Consider the following 19547-nt stretch of genomic DNA (forward strand, 5'->3'; position numbering starts at 1 on the left):
ACTGTTTACCTTCCCGCCGGAGTGGTACCTATTTATCTACTTGCACTTTGACGTGCTTTCGAACTGCTAGGTTGGCAGGAGCTGGGACTGAGCAACAGGAGCTCACCCTGTCATGGGAATTCGAACCGGCGACCTTCTGATCGGCAACTCCTAGGCTCTGTGGTTTAACCCACAGCGCCACCCACGTCCCATTGCCTTATATTAGGCTAGGATATTTGTCCGTGACATGTACTCTTGACTAGCTGACTAGCAGCAGCTCTGCAGGGTCTCTTCGCCATCACCTGGCAGTCACCTTTAACTGGCATCACTGGAATTGAACTTTGGATTTTCTGCATGCAGAGGAGGTGTTCAGCCACTGAGTTGTGGTCTGTCTTCAGCTGCTATAGTGTGAGACTCCTGCCAGTGCCTTATCCTCTTATCTCCCTCCCAGCTTTCTTGCACCAATGATTTAGGAAACAAACTTTGTTAATATACCTTCCTCTTCACTACAAATTTTGTCCTAGTCCCATCTCTGGCTGCATAATTAACCTGACTTCTGGGTAGCAAGCAATGTGGCTGGGAGCTTTGGAGAGGCATTTGAATTCCCCTGTACTAAATACTGTAACTGGCCAGCGCACAACATTTTATGCTATCTATAGCAGGGCCTTTTGGTCTTCCTGGGTTGCGGAAGTGAGAAGGGAACCTTCTGGCAGTTCCTGAGTTCCTGTTTTAAATATGCTGTTTCCCCTTCAACATTTCCCAAAACCATGGAATCATTGCTATAACTGGTCTGGTTAAATAGCTATGGAAGGCCAAGGTTGCTATAATTGGCACGTATGAATTGTTGGTAGCAATGCTTGTTCATTTTACAAAAAGAGGGACCCACCATTATTTTTTCTCCCTGCGCCATCAGGTTTGTAGTAAATGTCACCCAATGAAATCGTTATTATAAGAGTCAAAATAATACTCCATAGTTTGGATGTACTGCTCTATTAGGAATGGGCAAGATCCACCTTGCTGGCTTTCCACTAGACAACACCCCTCTCATTGGCCACACCCATTTCTTCCTTGTATGCCTGCTACAGTCCTGGGTTCTCAAGCAATGAAATGTGAGACTAAAAAAAACCTTGCACTTATCAATGCTTAAATTGCCCTAATGAAGTGCTCTGGCACGGTCACCAGTGCCCAGAAGATCATGTTCACTTCCTGAAGTACTCCTGCCTCATCAGCTCCAATCATGCATATTTGGAAGTGTTCCAGCAGCCTCTCCTTTCTTCCAAGGCAGTGTGAAATTTTTGAAGCAGATTGAAGTCCTCCTTCAAGGGAAGGGCAGTAGCTCAGTAGGAGAGCATCTGCTTTGTGTGCAGAAGGTCCCAGGTTCAGTCCCTGATATCTGCAGGTATGCCTGGGAATGTCCACTGTCTGATTTCCTGAAGGGTCTCTGCCAGTCAGTGTAGGCAATGCAGAGTTATATGGAGCAATAGTCTGACTCAACTTAAGGCAGCTTCTGATGGTCATATCTAAAGTTCACTGAATTTTTTTTAATCAGGGAACTTTGCACAAGTGGGAGTGAAGGAAGGTGGATTTAAATGAGGAAACTTGAATATCATGTGTGTGTAGATGGGGAAGAAAGCCTTACTGGAATATGCACTTTTTGGTTAAGGTGGGGGTTTTTGGGGGTGGGAACAAATGTAAAAGTTTTATTGCTTTGTTCCCCACATTGAGATTGAGTATACAGTGGTACCTTGGGATGCAAACGGGATCTGTTCCGGAGCCTCGTTTGCATCCTGAATGGAACGTAAGACGTGACGGCGCATCTGCATGTGCGTTGTTTGTGTTTTGCCACTTCTGCGCATGCGTGTGACGTCATTTTGAGCATCTGCGCATGCACGAGTGGCGAAACCCGGAAGTAACATGCTCCCTTCTGGGTTGTTGCGGAGTGCAACCCAAAAGCACTCAACCTGAAGAACATTCAACTCGAGGTATGACTGTACAGTTGTGCCTTGGAAGTCGAACCGATTCTGTTCCGAAAGTCCGTTCAACTTCCAAAAGTTTGGAAACCAAAGCATGGCTTCTGATTGGCTGAAGGAAGCTCCTGCAGCCAATGGGAAGACGCAGAAGCCCTGTCAGACGTTCAGCTTCCAAAAGAACGTTTGAAAACCGGAACAGTCACTTCCGGTTTTCGATCATTCAGGAGTTGATTTATTTGGGAGCTCAAGGTGTTTGAGGTCCAAGGTACGACTGCATAGAGTGTGCTATAAATATAGTAAATAACCAAGGAAGTGCAGGAAAAACGTAGGAAACGACTGTGTCTCTGTGCTATGGGGTTAAGAAAGCATGGGGAGACAGACACCTACCTGCAGCGCTCGTGAGGGTCAGAAGGCATCTGGCTGTTAATGGTGGCTGGAAGTACAATCATGGACTTGATAGCTCTCTGTCTGATCCAGCAGAGCTCTGGGCCTTTTGGTGGGGTGGTAGCAGTGGGGGAATATTTCTGCCTTCCTGTTCTTCTTTTGGACTTCCAGATGGCCGCTATGGGATGTAGATCACTGGACTAAGTGGACTTTGGTTACAATAAAGCTCCTTTATTTATTTATTTTTAAAAGAGAAGTGTACTTATTCACCTCCATCATTTGCACACAAAATCGGGGGGGGGGGCACTAGGGATGCCTCATGAACATTATTCAGTATTTTAGTGCAAATTTCTCCTAATACACTATGCAGTTTTGTCTAGCACATGCATTGTTGCGAAGCACATTTCCCCTGATAATATTTCCACTAACATAATGCATTTTCCGTGTCATTTTTGCTAATAATATGCATGCTTATCCATACAGAGTACATGCATTTTTGCACATGTTATTTGGCTAGAGGACCTGCCTTGCAAAATTCAAAAAATGTTGTGTTTCTGTTGGCATATTGTTTCAGAAAGTGCAAATTACTGAAAGGTGGAATATATAAATGCCAGCTTTAAAAAAAATGCTCCCACTTTACTGTTTGTTGTAAAGTTAAAATTGATTCATTTCCTACTGTTGCTGTTCTTTCCGTTTTGCTACTTTCAAGATCCTGAAAGAAAAACGGTAGTCTAGTCTTTTGTGTGTGCAAACATCTTTTTGATTACAGTTGCAGAATGGTAGTATTAGACTTCTTCCAAACATAAACTACAGATGTCAGAATGTGCAAGGTTTCTGGGTCATCCAGTCTCTGTGTGTTTGCTTCTTCTTTTTAAACAAAATCCAGTTCAGGCCAGAGAGTCAGAAGCGTTCCCCAGTTGTCTGGAAATGGTCTAGTCACCGTAGGCAGCTTTTAAAATAAAATTTCTCTATCCAGCCGTGTGGTGCTCTGTAATTAAAACATTCATAGGCAGCCTAAAATATGGGATGGGAAACCATGCAGTTATGGGTTGTGTGTGTGTGTGTGTGTGTGTGTGTGTGTGGCATTCTTTTTTGCTGGAGGATACAATCAGTTTAAGTTTCTTCTGGAGCCGGGCCAACTCCCCCGCCCCAAGGAATGCATTCCTGTCTAGCCTAACAGACCAATAATGAAAGGTGGAGTCCAAAATGTGGTCTAGGATTTTTACTGGTTTTTTTTTTCTTTCTTTCCCTACTAAGGTTAGAGCAGGGAGCGGGGAGGCTTTTTCAGATGACTGGTTCCCCAACCCCTCACTTTTGCATTATTATTTTAAGACAGCAGAATTGCCTGTCTGCCTTTTAAGTGGGTTTTCCTGTTGCATCTCCTTTGCATTGGGCCATTTAACCCATAGGTGGCCAACCCACAGGCTGCATCAGGCTCTTTTTATTGTGACCCTCATTTCCCTCCAAACTTGTCCTTTATTATTATTTTTTTAGCGACCATTTTGAGGTTTGACCATGGTTCAATGTGGCCCTTGGCATGGAAAAAGGTTAACCACCCCAATCTAGCCCGATACTTGGGCAACGGCTCTCCAAAGCCCCAGCATCCTTGGTGTGCCCTCAGATACCCCTCACCTGCCTGTTTTCTTTCTTACAACCAGACTAGGGAATAACACTGCTTGCCAGCTCTCCTCCTCCTTAGTCCCAGTGTCACCCTTGTAGAACTCAGCAGGGCAGAGGCTGGAGCAAAACTAGAAAGTAGTTGGCAGCACTTGTCATTAGTTCTGGCTCAACCGACTGTTTGGCATCTCCGCCTTCTGCCTCACCAGTCTCAATGGGCACCAGCATCAGTGTTCACAGCTGGGCCATGATGGTCTTGCTCCTTGGTGGGAGGTCTGCAGGGACTTGAGGGGGAGAGCAGAAGAAGAGAGAGGCAGATGTTGTGAGCTGGAGAAGCCTCCTCTCATCCCAGGATGCATGACTAACCATGATATCACAGTGATTCTGGCCAGCACATAGACACTCCAGTGGTTTTCCCCTCCCTTCTTAACAGCCGACTGCATGTTCAGTCTGAACTAGAATCTGAATAAGCTTTTACTGATGTCATGGAGAAAGGCAACAGCTTGTTTATCTATCTGCCCTAAGGTGGAAAAAGAGGATAGCAAGAGCTATGTTGCTGGGTTCCTTAACTGAGAACGTTCTGTGTTTGTTTTGTTTTTTTAAAGCAGATTTGAAAGATCCACTTACCTGGTTGCCTTTGTCAAGTCAGGGTGGCAGAAAACTTAACAAAACGTATTTTTTTTTAAAAAAATGAAGGACTTACGATGGCCTAAAACTAACATTTATGTTCAGGTGAATTTATGAGCAAGACCATGTTTAAAGCTATGAGGTCCTGTCGGTCTTGCACTGTCAAGATGCTTGAATTATCTATCTCTCTCCTCCCCTGGCATCTTGGGAACCCCAGTTTGTCCATTCATTCCTTACCTGTGCCGCTCATTTCTATCCTTCCCTTTGTTCTCTATCCAACTTATCCGGCCCAAGTGCAGACTAGAGAGATCACTCAATCCTTCATTGGGTACCCAAACAGTGGTGTTTGTCATACAAAGGCTAGCAGTAGTTAGCCAAATGTCACACATCACGCTGTGAGAGCTGCCAAGGAGAGTGACATGGAATATTGGAGTGAACTTTAAAATGTGAGTTGGATGCCTGAGTCTGCTGTTTCAGCTCAGCCTTCTGATCCCACTCCAGATCCCCAAGCATATCAATTATCTGAGCTAAGGGATAAATGATACATTTGCTAACTGCCAGTCAGCTCAAGAACCCTGATGTTCCAGCAGTGGCCACAGTCTTCCCATGGTTGAATCAAGCTGTCTTTGTTTCAGATTGTATTTAATGATATGAGCATTAGGCTCCACCTAATCTATCCTTTTCCTTTGTGTGTTTAAGTTTGCTCCCTCGGTTCTTGATATGGGGAAACCCCTAGTTTATCCAGTTTGCAACTTCAAGATTTCTGTTACTCGCCCTGCTTAGGATTCTGGACTTAGACTGGAGAACCTTTCAGGTAGACAGCTTCTTCAAATAGAGGACTGTCCTTGGCAGAATGTATGGCCACTCTAGCAAGGGGAGGAGGGGATGATAGAATCATAGAATTGTAGAGCTAGAAGGGACCACGAGGATCATCTAGACCAACCCTATGCAATGCAGGAATCTTTTTGCCCAATATGGGGCTTGAACCCACAAACATGAGATTAAGAGTCTCATATTCTACCAACTGAGGTATCACAGCCATAACATATGCTCCTGAGACACAGTAACTTAGGTTTGTCCCAAGTGTGTGTGTGTGTGTGTGTGTGTGAGAGAGAGAGAGAGAGAGAGAGAGAGAAGAGAGAGAAAAAGAAAGAATCGTGTGTGGTGGTAGTAGATTGGGGACAAATGGCTTTATCTTTTTAGAAGATAAATGTATCTCTAGTTTCAAAGCAGCTTCCAGGAAAAATAAAACATGTAATGTGCAAATTTGTAAAAAGCCTCCCATAGGAGGGATGGTGCCTGCTTGATTTCTAGTGGGAGAGTGTTCCATAGTGTTGGGCCGCTACATCAGGGCTTGGCAAGGTCTACCTCGCCTGGGCTGGCTCACTCCAGCGGAGATCCCTCCGTGGGCTGAATCACATGCGCTCCCGCGATTTTCGGCATCTGTGCATGCGCAGATGTGATTTCCAGCACTGTGGAAGCAAGTCCCCGTGCTGTGCCAGTTTAGTGCAGCACGTGGGGACTCACCAAGCAGGCAGCTCATGGGCTGATTAAAGGACCCCCGTGGGCTGCTTGTGGCCCATGGGCCTTAGGTTACTGACCCCTGCACTACATGATCACGTTGGTCCTTGCAGTCATGAGACATGCTTCCCCGATGATGTCAGGACTAGAAATATATTTCAGATATTTAGTTGCCACTTACAAAAGCTTAAGTATCTATCTATCTTTGATTATTCTTTTATGCTTGATGATGGTTTACTTGCAGGTGGGAGATATCTACTCCCCCTCACTGAGGAGGAAAATATCTTCCTTGTCTTGGTTTCCCCCCCCCCCCTCCTTACACATGGGACAAAGTAGATGTGTTCAGCATAAGAACCTGCTGTTCATCCTGCCAGCTCCTTCGGAATTTTAAAAACTGGCATAATTTGTATAGCATTTAACCCTAAACCGCAGAACAAATTATTATTGTGGTTGGATTAATTGCACATTGTATGATAAATTTGCCTATTCAGGATTCCTTTTCTAATATCCTCTAGTGCCATCTTTCAGATGACAAATTTGTGCAGCATGTTGTTTTGTCTGCTCCCAACATGATATCGTTGATGCCCTTTTTTGATTGTTTGTAGTCAGCTAATTTTATGATATTGGCAATAACCTCAATTTATCCATTCTGCCTTCACTTCTTGGATTCTGGCCTTCTGGGATGTAGGTGGTGTTCATGGTGTTTGTGGTTGATGGTCCCCTTTATGGATCAAGCATGAATCATTCAAGCTTAGTACTCAGCAGTTTTAAGGTTAAAGGCTGTTCTGAGTTCCAAACAGCTCTGAAATATGACATAGCTGAATTTTCTGTCTTTTGCCAGTCCAGATGGCACATAGCAGATGCTCACTGTAACGTGGCTACTTCCATGAATACACACATAAGAAGGCAAAAACTACCCTGATTATAAATGAAAAGAAGATTGGCACTGCCCAGGGAAATAGCAGGAGACCTTAGAAAAGGTGGTACAGAAATTAACTACACTCAGCCAGCTGATCATTCCCTGCTGCTGCTGTTGTCTGAGGCCGGTTCTGATAGTTGGAGGGAGAAAGAGAGAACACTTGAGCACTGCTATGTGCTTACCTGGGTGAGAAGGCCCAGGTTGGCCTGGTATGTGACAGAAGCCTTCATGAAACGTGGAAGCACCCCCTTTTCAATGCTTCCTCTTTCTAAAGTGTCCAAAATTTGATAGGCCGGCATAGTTTTATATTTTACTGGTCCTCTTTCTTATAATAGTGGTGCAATGCATGGGAAACATCAACAAGAAGCTTCCCCAGTCCATTTTATCTCTATACCTGGAAAATCCTTGCATGCTGAATTCCTGGTACAGTGGTACCTCGGGTTACAGACGCTTCAGGTTACAGACTCCACTAACGCAGAAATAGTACCTCAGGTTAAGAACTTTGCTTCAGGATGAGAACAGAAATTGTGCTCTGGCGATGTGGCGGCAGCAGGAGGCCCCATTAGCTAAAGTGGTACCTCGGGTTAAGAACATTTTCAGGTTAAGAACGGACCTCCAGAATGAATTAAGTTCTTAACCTGAGGTATCGCTGTATCCGAATGCTTGCTGCTGAGAAAGCACAAGAATATGGGTGGGTTCTTTTTATTTTTGGTAACCAAATGATAGAGATCATTCAAAGAAGACATAGGAACCTGTTTCAATAGGACTGGGCCATCTACCATCCTATGTATACTTCAGCCTTCCCCAACGCTCCAGAACTTTTGGTTTGCAGCTCCTGTCAGCACTTATCAGCATGATGGGAGTTGTAGTCCAGAGCATCTGAAGGGCATCAGGTTTGGGAAAGAATTCCAAGAGAGTGGGCAGGTGACAGTAGTGCCAGGTGTCCTTGTCTGAACTTTTTTCTCCTTCCATATGGCCTTCTTCCATTAAGTGATGGTGTGTGGGAAGAATTTGATTGGCTTACACTGGTTAAGGCATTTTTATGTTGTGTGAAAGGATTTATATTCTGAAAAGTAGAATATTAGTTATAATTATGCAAAATAAAGAAATTGGTGGCTATTAATACAGCAAAAGTGCTGCCCTATATAGGTGTCACCCAGTGGTTATCCTCAGCAGTGCTCAACCTGTGGGTCCCCAGATGTTGTTGGACTACAACTCCCATCATCCCTGAGCTCTGGCCTTGCTAGCTAGGGATGATGGGAGTTGTAGTTCAACAACATCTGGGGACCCACAGGTTGAGAAAGGAAATGAAACAGGACATACTTGCTCTAAATGTGTTGGAGTAGGAAATCTGTTGTGGTTTCTCACAGCTCTGGTCAAAATGCCTTTGCATTTCGTGGATTTTATAATTTTGTGGGGTGGGGATTCCATAGCAACATAGTGGATAGGTTCTCAAGTGTGCTTAGGCTGGGGATACCTAGATTTCAATCTCCATTTGCCCACAGAAAGATTCTTGGATGACCTTGGACAAGTGGGTGTCTCCCTTATTTCTGTCTCCTAGGTCTGCTGTGAGGATAAAGGGGAAGGGACGACTGTGCGTACCACCCTGTGTAGGGAGGGAAGGAAGGAGGGATGAAAATAATTACGCAATCTGCCTTTCCCCTCACTCCTCATTGAGCAGTCTTTGCAAGGGGAGATGCCACAGGAAAGGAAAGGCTGCTTTATCGTTTTGTTCTGCTACTGAAATCAGTGCACAACGAAAGCGTAATAGTAAATAAATAAAATCACAAACATCTCAATCACAGTTGCAGCATGCACTTCCTTAATATATCTTAGGGCCTCTCCAAACTTGTGGTGGTGGTGGTTTTTGTTGGGGGGGAGGGGGCATATTCTGTAATATAGTATTGATACAATAATAATGGATTAGTGGTGGATTTATACTGGACCATCCACACATCATTAGCTCAGTCAGTACAGCATGAGACTTAATTTCAGGGTTGTGGGTTTGAGTCCCAGGTTGGGCAAAAGATTCCTGCATTGTAGGGGGTTGGACTAGATGGCCCTTGGGGTCCTTCCAACTATACAATCCTATGATTTTATGAACAAGCACTGAGCGGAAATGAAGCAGCATGTCCTACCTTGAAATAGTTGCAAGAACAAACAGCATTATAAGGGAGGTGGGTCACAATTTCCCAAAAGCACGGTGAGCACAAATCTTTATGAATGCACAATAAAAAGAATGTCTGGAGGGGTTGTTATTATTAAAAGTTGTCCAAAACAACTTAACATAATTATTAGTAAAGTTTTAATATCGCTGGTTGGGGGCAACAGACACTTCAGTTTTGATGCTGAGGCGCCCGCACGGTTCTCGCTTGATACACAAATGATGCACACTGATGTGCCATTGAGTTGTGCAAACCACTCTGCCGACTGGTAGTGACGGCTGGGTCACATGTGATCAGGAGTTGTCAACACCTGGTCATTCCACACCATATTCTTGATTTAAGAGGTGTGATATCGCATGCCATCCTGCCGCTCTCTGCATTTGTGAATCCCGATGACATGAAGACATGGCCTTAATTTGTCGCACTTGAGGACAAACGAGCTGCTCAGCATGCGCTGGTTTGCTGCTAAATAAGATCAAACAGATAAGCTGGCTCCTTGGGTTAAATAAACCCAGCAAGACTGGGCTAACCATTTTGCTAAAGCACTCTTTTGAGAGCAGAGCCCCAGTTAAGCTGGCTAAGGTAATTTTGACAGTGCTGAGGGCTTCATTATCCTGACTCTAGTCACTGGTAATGAACTTGTCCTGTGTGATGTCCTGTTTGGAACCGTTGCCATTTTCTCAGCTGTGTGGGAATCTTAAAATGTGAGCAATCTCCTTGGTGAGTAGCTAATTTTACGGAAGCGGAAGGCAGCTTGCAGAATCTCGCCCTTCTCCTCTCTGCCCTGCAAAAGCTTCTCCAGAGGAGGGTTCAAGGGACCTACCAAACACTGTGGCCGGGGGCTGCGGTCAGATGGGGGCATTGCCTGAATTTGGGCAGTGGGATCTTTCAGTGTTTGGCCAAGTTGCTTGAGGTTGGGTAATTTCCCTCCTCTCACTACAGCCTGTAAGTCTTAGCTGACAATGTTCAGTAGGTTGTTGTCCCTCTTTCCCTCTCACCTTCAGAGAGGCTTTGACCTGGGGAGGAAAAAAATCAGTTGTTTGAGCTGATCTCTGCACCAGGATAGATCTCAGGAGTTTAACAGGGCAAGGTGGAGTGAGGAGGGGCAGAGATTGAAATGCGCTGAAGAGGAGAGAGATAAAGTGGAGCCACAGAACATAAATTCTACACTTGGACCTCACATCTTCTTAATCTAGCACGGGTCTTGAGTATCAATTAGCCATAAAACTATTTAAAGGTAATTATTTCGTCAGCGGCTTTCCCAGTATTATAGGACTATTAAAACCTTGCAAACATTCCCCCTTTCCGCCCTTCGCTCAAAGTTGAAGCGCAAAGTGATAATCGCAAAAGAATCTTAATGTGCCTGTACTTGCTAAGTTGTGGAACAGTTTTTGCTGTGTCTTCTCCCTTGCGCAAAGAAATCAGGGTTGGTAGGTCTAGTGTGCTGTGTTGGAGCAAGCCAATGATGCTTATCGATTTGAGCTTGTGCAAAAGTGGATGGGTGATACCGGATGGTAGTCCTACTAGATAGATCAAGTGGTAATAAAACGGCTACTTTTGGTACAGAAATAGCTTGCTTTTACTGACAGGCTGCAATGACAATTCCAGGCGGAAAGTTTCCAGCTTATGGTAATGCAGACAGAAGAAGTGGAATATAATGGGAAGTACCTTGAAGAGGTAACTACCAAATTCAGCATTTTGGCTATCTACACAATAGCACTGTAAGTTCGGATAGTATTAGGGATGAGTTGATTCCCCCAATTTTACCCTTGTAGTATTTCCACTGTAGCAGCTATTCCACTGTGCATTTTGTTGCACTCTGGTTGTCAGAAAAGGAGAACGTTGGAATGCTGATGACAGATTTTGTAAATGTGTAAGGTGAGGGGAAAGATCCTGCTTTCTTGGAAGAAGAAAATGCCTCATTCCCTTTATTCCCATTGCTTAGGTGTAAATATTGTTGCTTAACCATAATACCCATACACAAGCAATATGTACCAATGGGCTTGGGGAAAACCTGAAGTTTGCAGAAGTACAAAATGAAAAACAAACATTTAGTTCAAATAGATCTTTAGAAACAAAACCCGAAAGGGGGGGGGGCGCCCTCATCAGAGTCCATTGATGGGACTCTGATGGGGGTGTTGCTCTGATGAGCATGCTCAGTGGGTACAGAATCCTGGCTAGCTAGGGGGCAGAAAACAAAGTGGGAGGGGAGGGGACAACATGGAGGAGGTCATGACTGGTTTTAACAATGAATAAGAGCACTGAACACTGCAACATTCGTATGCGTGCATTTTGCCTTTTTGCAGAGGTTCACCGATACTCCGTTGCAAAGTGTAATAGAAGAAGGGAAAGTATGCAGATTTTTTCCTGATTTCAGGAGATAGCTACAAACTTTTGATAGATGTCAGTATTTATGTATGTTTGTAGATGCTTACTGTTGGTGGTGAATAGTTACGTTGCTTTTTCCTTTTGAAAATTTGCCACTGCCCATGGTGGCAGTGAGTTTTCGTGGGCAGAGGTAGCTATAATTTCTCCTTCCAAAACGCCCCTAGGATGATGGAGGCATAGCGTCTGCTGGCTGCACCAAAGAGATCTATTTCCACCGCAAGTGGTTGGGCAAACCATTCAAAGTCTACCCTGAAATAGACCGTTTTTGACCATACCAAAATTGATGCATTCTTATCCCCATCCACCCTCCTCTGCAAAATTTTCTACTTGGCAGTGGGCGTTGAATTCTGGAGAGGGGGCGTTTCATCTTGACATTACCTCTTGATGCTGCTGTCTGCAATTCTGCAGCACAGCTGTTCTCCCGGAGTATCTATTTGGGCAAGCAGCAATAAACACAGAGTGCACCCTTCGTGCGGATTGTGGGCGTTGGACTCCTTGGGGGGTAAACACTGTCATGTGCAAATGTTGGGTGAAGTCATCTTATGCACGCAGAAGCAAGCACACACCCAACTCAAAACGGAGTGTACCACATATTTCTAAATGACCTTCTTTGCTGTAATGTTCTCAAGAGGGTAATGTAGGAACAGGGAAGGGACCAGAAGGCAATCGAGGGGAGATGCAGAAAAATGTACATGAGCATGTTCTGGCCTCAACATGTTAGGCTAAATTCAGATCCGCTACGCAGTTTCCTATGAATCCATCTTTAGATTTTAGCTTGAGCAGGCAAGCAACTTGTAAATGCAGGTAACCGAATGCTCTGTGGAAGGAAGATTAAATGCCTGAATCTGACCAAGTTAAGGGAGAGACTGGAGGGGTGATTTGAGAATGCAACAGTTTGAGGGGAAATGTTTCCTTGATAATGTGGTGGATCCAGAATACTGTCAAGGACCCCAGATTTTCAGAGAGCCAAGAGGAAAGAAATCAAATTAAAACAGGTGGGAATTCAGGACATTCCCATCCCCATTATGATGGTGACCTGCCACCCTTCCAACATTAAGAGTTAGATCTGCAAGCAGGCTAGAAAACCTAGCAAAGGGTATTCCCAAAGGGATTTAGTTCCACCCAGACGTGATGTGAAGCTTAAGTTTTGCATGATTCATATATTTCTACCATGCACACCCCTCCCATGACCTGAGTACTTTTGGGAAGTAGGTGGGTGGAGTCTGGAATCTCACCAAAATGAAATGGATAGTGGATGACATTAGCTAGCTAGTTAGCTATGTAGGGAATGAAAGCCTGCTAGAACACACACTCTCTGTGTGAACGTAGATACCGTTATGAATGGCATGCCCAGTTGGTAAAAAACTGTTTGAATGTAAAACGAAACAACAACCCCAAACCATGGTTTTGCAATCAAAATTCAGCAACCCAGGATCAAGCTTAGAGCTGGGGACGGAATCAGGAGGTTGACCCTGGTACAAGGTCTGGGATGGGGGAAAGTGCAGGGGTTTGGCAGCAACAGACTTTGGCTTGGTTACCAAGGCCAACAGAAAATTGTGGACTCCTGACCCCATCAGTCTAACCCAGCAGGTAGGACATTCACCCAGCACTTGGGCACATGGATTGTTGGCAGAAGCATGGACATGATGGGTGGTGACCCAAATTTATGACTTGTGTGTGAGTTGCAGACCCAGATGGGGTGTTGCTGGTAAATACTTGGGCCTCTGTGACCCATGGGTGCTGGTGCTGAACATGACAGAGGCACTAGAAGATAAGTGGGGCATCTGGAGCAGGTGGGTCTGGTCTGACAATTCAGTTCTAGACCCTTGCCTACCCCACACTCACTGTGCTGCTGCTGACACCCTGACTTAGTGGGCTATAGGCATGAAGGCCTGCAAATGTATTTCAGCTCATACTAGACTGGCGCTATCTAAAAATAATAGAATGTGACTTGTGGCATAGTTGCCAAAAAAAGCTTGGGTCCTCTGCCTTGATAGTTTTATAGTTTCATCCTAAAATAACAGCAGATAAACTGGTTTTATTGCAAAGAACAAGGCAGTTACTGATTGCGATCTGTGTTCTTTGTAGCTCTACAAATAACTAGGTATTCGTTTTAAGACATTTTAACAAGTGGGAGCTGTAGCATTTGTTCTTCCAACTTAGCTATTCAGTCTGGATTCAGCTGGTTTTTTCACTCCCAATATTATTTTCTACTTATGCAAATCTTTCAGTCCTCCTAGTAAGCCTGTGGATACCTCCTCTTGTGCATGGATGGTGGTGTTTAAGTTAGGTAAGGGAGAATGGAGGACACTCTTATTATTTAGGTTATGATGCTTAGTACCTAAATAGGGTAAAGTAGGTCAGGTTCTGGTTTGTCCTCCATTTCACAGTGCCAGGCAGACATCCTGTTGCTTCTGGTATTGCATCGACTTAACTTTTGCAGAGAAGTTGAGAGTTAACTGAAGTGTGGGCCTTGGCCTCCCCTCTTGCAATCAGACATAAATAGCCTCTTATGCCAGCGGCAGGCTCCATGAAAGGAATGTTTTGTCTGAAAGGCGTGGTATGTGGCCGGACAGACTGAGCTGCTGCTGGAGGCTCCAGCTGGGGCATGGCCAAGTTGTCCTTTTAAAAGCCTTGGTTCCCCCTCCCCTTCTTCATATTGAAGTTCCAAGGATCAGAAATCCATTTTTCTGCATTATTATAAGCTTCAGCACATCAGCGGGGTTGGGCATGTGGGTGGCAAAATCTGATAATGACTTAAATAAAAGAAAACGCTCCCGCTTTATGAGGAACATCATCTGTCCTTTTCTGTGTGCATTGAACTAGTACATGTCTGGTGCAGTGTAATCCCCGGTGTGCATTTATTGGGCTGGCAGAAGTCACATTTCCTTTATTTTCCTAGGTTCCTGGTTCTTCTTTCCTCCACTCCTTTTCCCAAGTATAGGTTTTTCCTTTGGTACAGCTACATTAGGATTGTTGGAGGCAGTTTCAATTCAGAGTGACCTGGACTTTCAACTCTAGCTTGAGGTCATCAAGACCTTCATACTGGGGCATCAAACTGATACTGGAGTTTGCTTAGTGCCTCAATGACATGTTCAAGCTGGAAACTGCTGCATTTGCCATGGTCTTAGGCTGTGTACACACCGTACAATTAAAGCACATAGCTTCCTCCAGTAAACCGTGGGAATGGTAGTTCACCCCTTGCAGAACCAAAATGCCCAGAATCATTAACAAGCTATAGTTCCCTGGAGTCTTTTGTAGAAGTCACATGCTTTCAGTGTCTGGTGTGTTTACAGCCTGAAATGGTTTTTACAATAACTTGCATCTAGCTAGCTTGTTGCCTCGTTTTAGTTGGATGTCTTTCCTCTCCGGGACACTGTAAAAGGTGTTCACTGAAATGCAGGGTGTGTATCCTGGATTGTCCCCATTAGCAATGTCTCCTGATGCTAATGTGCTCATTAGTTGCCCTGCTTGTATTTGCACCAACAGGTCCTGCATGTGTATGATAACCCTAAATGAATGACACTAACACTGATGGATGACTGTTGTTAGGATGCAAACCGCCCAAGAACCAGAAATGAAATTGCTGCCCAGGATTTGGCACTGAATGACTGTAGGGCCCCAAATGGTCAAAAGACTTTGATGCTTATCACTTTTATTTGTTTACCAGTGTTTGTTAATTTGGTGAATGCCTTTATGTCGCAGTGAAAGGACATCCTCAGTATTCTTTTTTCCCTTTCTCTCTCTCTCGCAGCATTTCACTGAACTCCTCGATGAGTTTTCCCAGGACGTTTTGGGGCAGCTCTTGAACGACCCCTTTCTGTCTGACAAAGATGAGATAATGGAAGTGGAGCTGTCACCTGCATCTCCCGCTCCCCTCATCCAAGCAGAGCACAGCTACTCTCTTTGTGGTGACTCGCGGCCACAGTCCCCGCTAACCCACATTTCAGCCGATGATAACTTCAATGAAGGTATGGGTTAACAAGTTTTGGACTTCACAAAAGAGTTTTTACAGGCTGGGATATTCTAGTTGGTTGTGTTGTTCCTTGTTGGTTGTGTTGGTTCCTTCCTAAGTTATGGTGTACTCTAGGTGTCTCTGTGTCAAGGCTAATAATAGAAACTTCCATTTGAGTTGGTCAAGTGAGACTGACCAAGAGAACTGAGTTTGGCCTTTATAAGTAATTGTTTTGAGGTGCTGGCTGCCTCTCCGGAGATCCGATGTGGAATTGGTTATCAACCGGAGTGTTTACGCTCTACTTCCACCTCCTCTCAACCTGTATATTTGTAAATAATTTCAAATACACACAGGTCCCTCTTTTCAAACACAATGTGCTCCCAGGAAATTGTTTGTTAGGCAAACTTTCGCATCATTGCCTGATGGTTTCTATTATTTCTAAGGGGACATTTTCATCCATGCTTTCTGCCTGAAACTTCTGCAGCCAATTTGCAAAGGCCAAGAAAGGGAAATGTCAGAGCTCTCCTGCTCCCTGATTTTCCACTCTCTCTCTTTCCCTCCATGCTTTCTGTCGGAAATGTCTGCCATTGACCAGCAGAACACAAGCAAGCCAGGAAGTGAGCAAACTGGCTGTTCAGATATCTATATCAGCCACTTGTGTAACAAGGTTTGGGTGTAATTCTTTGTGTTCCAAGAGCGAGCGTTCCTATAGCAGGACCTGCCAAAAAACCTGCTCTGACTTCCTTCCAAAGGAAACTAAACCCAGGTAAGCACTGTGATCCCAGAACTTCTCCCTGCTCAAAGAAGTAGGGTGAAGGAGGTTGATGGTAGAGTTGAGAAACTTCTTCTAGAATTGTGCATTTTGGAGACTAGAATGTTAGGCGAGGTGGCTCTTTTGTCCCTGCATGGGTCCTTGCATATATGGTTTTTCTGCCTTGCTGCCAAATGATTTTTCACAGAGGAGATTCATGTTTCCTATCCTTGAATATGGTTTAACCCAGCCTTCCCCAACCCCCCAGTTGCCTTGGACAACTGTGCTGTGCTGACTGTGGCTGATGAGAGTGGTAGTTCAAAACATGTGGAGGGAGCTAGGTTAGGGAAGGCTCACTGCATATTGAATTGGTGAGCAGACCTATATTTGCATTTTTGAAAAAGATGGATCTGCTCTCTCTCTCTCTCTATGTGTGTTTTTTTGCTATATAGGTGTCCCAGCCTTCTCTGAAAGGTGACTTGCAAAATATGGCAGAGTGAAGGTGAATTCAAACTCAGTGAAGTTAAGATACAAGTTCGTTTTTAAGATGCAAGTATCTGAAAGGATAGGGACGTGGGTGGTGCTGTGGGTTAAACCACAGAGCCTAGGACTTGCCGTTCAGAAGGTTGGCGGTTCGAATCCCCGCGACGGGGTAAGCTCCCGTTCCTCAGTCCCTGCTCCTGCCAACCTAGCAGTTCGAAAGCACGTCAAAGTGCAAGTAGATAAATAGGTACCGCTCTGGCGGGAAGGTAAATGGTGTTTCCGTGCACTGCTCTGGTTCGCCAGAAGCGGCTTAGTCATGCTGGCCACACAACCTGGAAGCTGTACGCCGGCTCCCTCGGCCAGTAAAGCGAAATGAGCGCCGCAACCCCAGAGTTGGCCACGACTGGACCTAAAGGTCAGGGGTCCTTTTACCTTTATCTGAAAGGATACTTCAATGGACTCTGCTCAGGTGCATTTTGAGAGTCACAAACTAAAAAGGCAGATGGAAAGGGATGAGCTAGATAGGAAGGAATATGAAATATTACAGGAAAGGAGACAATAGAATTTGCAGGTGGTCTGCTGCCGTTCTGTGGCCCTTGTCAACTCTTGTGAATTAGTATACAAGTGTGAAAACCAGCCGTATGTGCTGCTAAAAACCATCTCAGAGCAGCTTTATATAACAGCAACTGTCAGCTATCACACTTGCCAGAATTCCAAGTGGTAATTCACGACTTGTATTTTGTTTCTTGAATGATCAAGTACATGTAATATCTATATCCAACACGTTTCTAACATAAGGATTCTTTTAAGTGACATGAAAATGAAGCCTGAACATTGAAGGGTGCAAACTGCAACTACCATAATTCTTTTTATATACCTCTTTCAGGCAGCCATGTCTTAAATACCACATACAGCTCTAGCTGTCTCTTTTGAAAAGGGTATCATAGGTCTCAGTGGCATAGCGTGGCTTCCAGAACCCGGAGCTAGAGCAAGAAACCCAGACAGATTGGCAGGGTATAAATAAAATAATAATAATAATAATAATAATAATAATAATAATAATAATAATAATAATAATTGTCCTCATAACCACCCACTGATCGGCTGCAATGAAGGGGCAATAGCTCAGCGACCTATTCAAGTGGTAGCTGTGGTGCCCTGTGAGAATTGAGCATGGTGAAGAGAGGGATTGGGGGGGGTATCAGGAGTGGGGAGATTTTCTGTGTGAGGGGGAGGGCTTCCTATTTTTTATTTAGTATTAATATTTTCTGGGGTTTTTTTCTCTTTTGAAATTTTTGCCCCCCTAAGAATTCTGTGCCCAGGGCAACTGCCCCCGTGGTCACGCCACTGGTAGATCTAGACCATGGGTTGGCAAGGCTTATTGGGCATGGGGCGGATCACTCCCGCGGAGATCCCCCATGGGCCGGACCGGTGCAGTGCATCACCAGAAATCGCGTCTGTGCATGTCCGTGGCACCGGAAATAGTTTCTGCGCATGCCCAGATGCCAAAAATTGCCTCTCCGCAGAAGTGATTTTTGGCATCTGGGCATGTGCAGAAGTGATTTCCGGAGCCGCGGAAGAGAGTCCCCGCACCGCGCTGCACTGGTTTAGCGCAGTGTGCGGGGACTCGCCAAGCAGGCACCTCGGTTCGGGGGTGGCTTGTGGGCTGGTTAAATGGCCTCTGTGGGCTGCTTCTGGCCCATGGGCCTTAGGTTGCCGTCCCCTGATCTAGACAAAGATCAAGACAATGGAAGGTGACATGATCAAGAGCCTGGAGCATATTTCTGTCAAGAAAATACTTGCAAGGAGGTGTCAGGGAACTGCCATCGGAGCCAGAGGCGGAGGGAAGGCTCCAGAGGGATGCCGGAGAGGGTCCCAGCAGGCAGAGAGGCAGCCCATCTGCTGGGGAAGGAAATCAGCGTAACACCAGTGGAGAAGGGGGGCAGATGGGGGAATCGGAGAGGAGGCTCCAGGACTCTTCACCGGAGACCAGCGGAGAGAGCACGGGTGCTCCGCTGCCCACACCCTTCCTGCGCAGAAGACTTCCGCGCAGGGAGAGTAGGAGGAGACTTGGCGTCAAACAACTTTGTTGCTGGAAAAAGTTCAAGAAATGCCCACCGACGGATTCTGCCAGCGACTGAAACAGCCACGAAGTGAAGGGCTGTCCAGACAGAAAGGGTTCAACCAGGTAACCTAGCCAGGAGTGGCGGCAACTTACGCACGAGCAACCCCTATAACCATTACAGGAGGCTTCTTAAGTTTAGGAGACGATTACTTGGATGGCAAGGTTGGAGGTGGTGAGAGGAGATGATGGCCAGACCTATGCAATAGAAGAGACTTGTCTTGGGCCCCAGCCAGTCTAGCATGTGAAACTGGTGGGGTCAATGTTGAATGTAGCAGACAGGCAGGATCGTGTGAGGTAGAATGAAGATGTTCTTCAGACATATTAGTCCCCTTACCATTCAGGTGATGAATGGGAAACCTCTGGGCTGTGTCCAGCTTCTGGCTCCCATCAGCCCCAGCCAGGAAAGACCAATGGTCAGGAAGGATGGGAGTTGTCGTCCAACCACAGCTGGAGGACTTCAGGTTCCCCACTTCTAGTTTAGGGCTTTATAGGTAAGAAAAGTCGAGTGCGGGGCATCTTTTTGACTAAATTGTTCCAATAATGATTGCCCGCCCTTCACCCTAAGGTCAGGAGTGTGTTACAACAACACTGAGCATTGGAAACTAGAAGGAAAAGCAGACTTTCAGCAGCATTTTAGGGAAGGCCGATATGTAAGGAACTTGA

General features: G+C 45.3%; 1 protein-coding gene across 3 annotated transcripts in view; it reads left to right on the top strand.

The window, feature by feature from the left end:
- CREB3L2 (cAMP responsive element binding protein 3 like 2) overlaps positions 1 to 19547 on the top strand; it is a 212712-nt gene that overhangs the window by 23669 nt on the left and 169496 nt on the right. For all 3 annotated transcript variants that reach the window (XR_014172151.1, XM_081927136.1, XM_081927137.1), the window contains exon 2: positions 15325 to 15541. Coding sequence is in view for 2 of the 3 variants with exons in the window: in XM_081927136.1 (XP_081783262.1) it covers positions 15325 to 15541 (217 nt within the window). In the remaining variant the exon portion in view is untranslated. The remainder of the gene's footprint in view (positions 1 to 15324; positions 15542 to 19547) is intronic.

Source organism: Podarcis melisellensis (assembly GCF_964234715.1).
Source record: "Podarcis melisellensis genome assembly, chromosome: 10".
Classification (NCBI taxonomy): Eukaryota; Metazoa; Chordata; class Lepidosauria; order Squamata; family Lacertidae; genus Podarcis; species Podarcis melisellensis.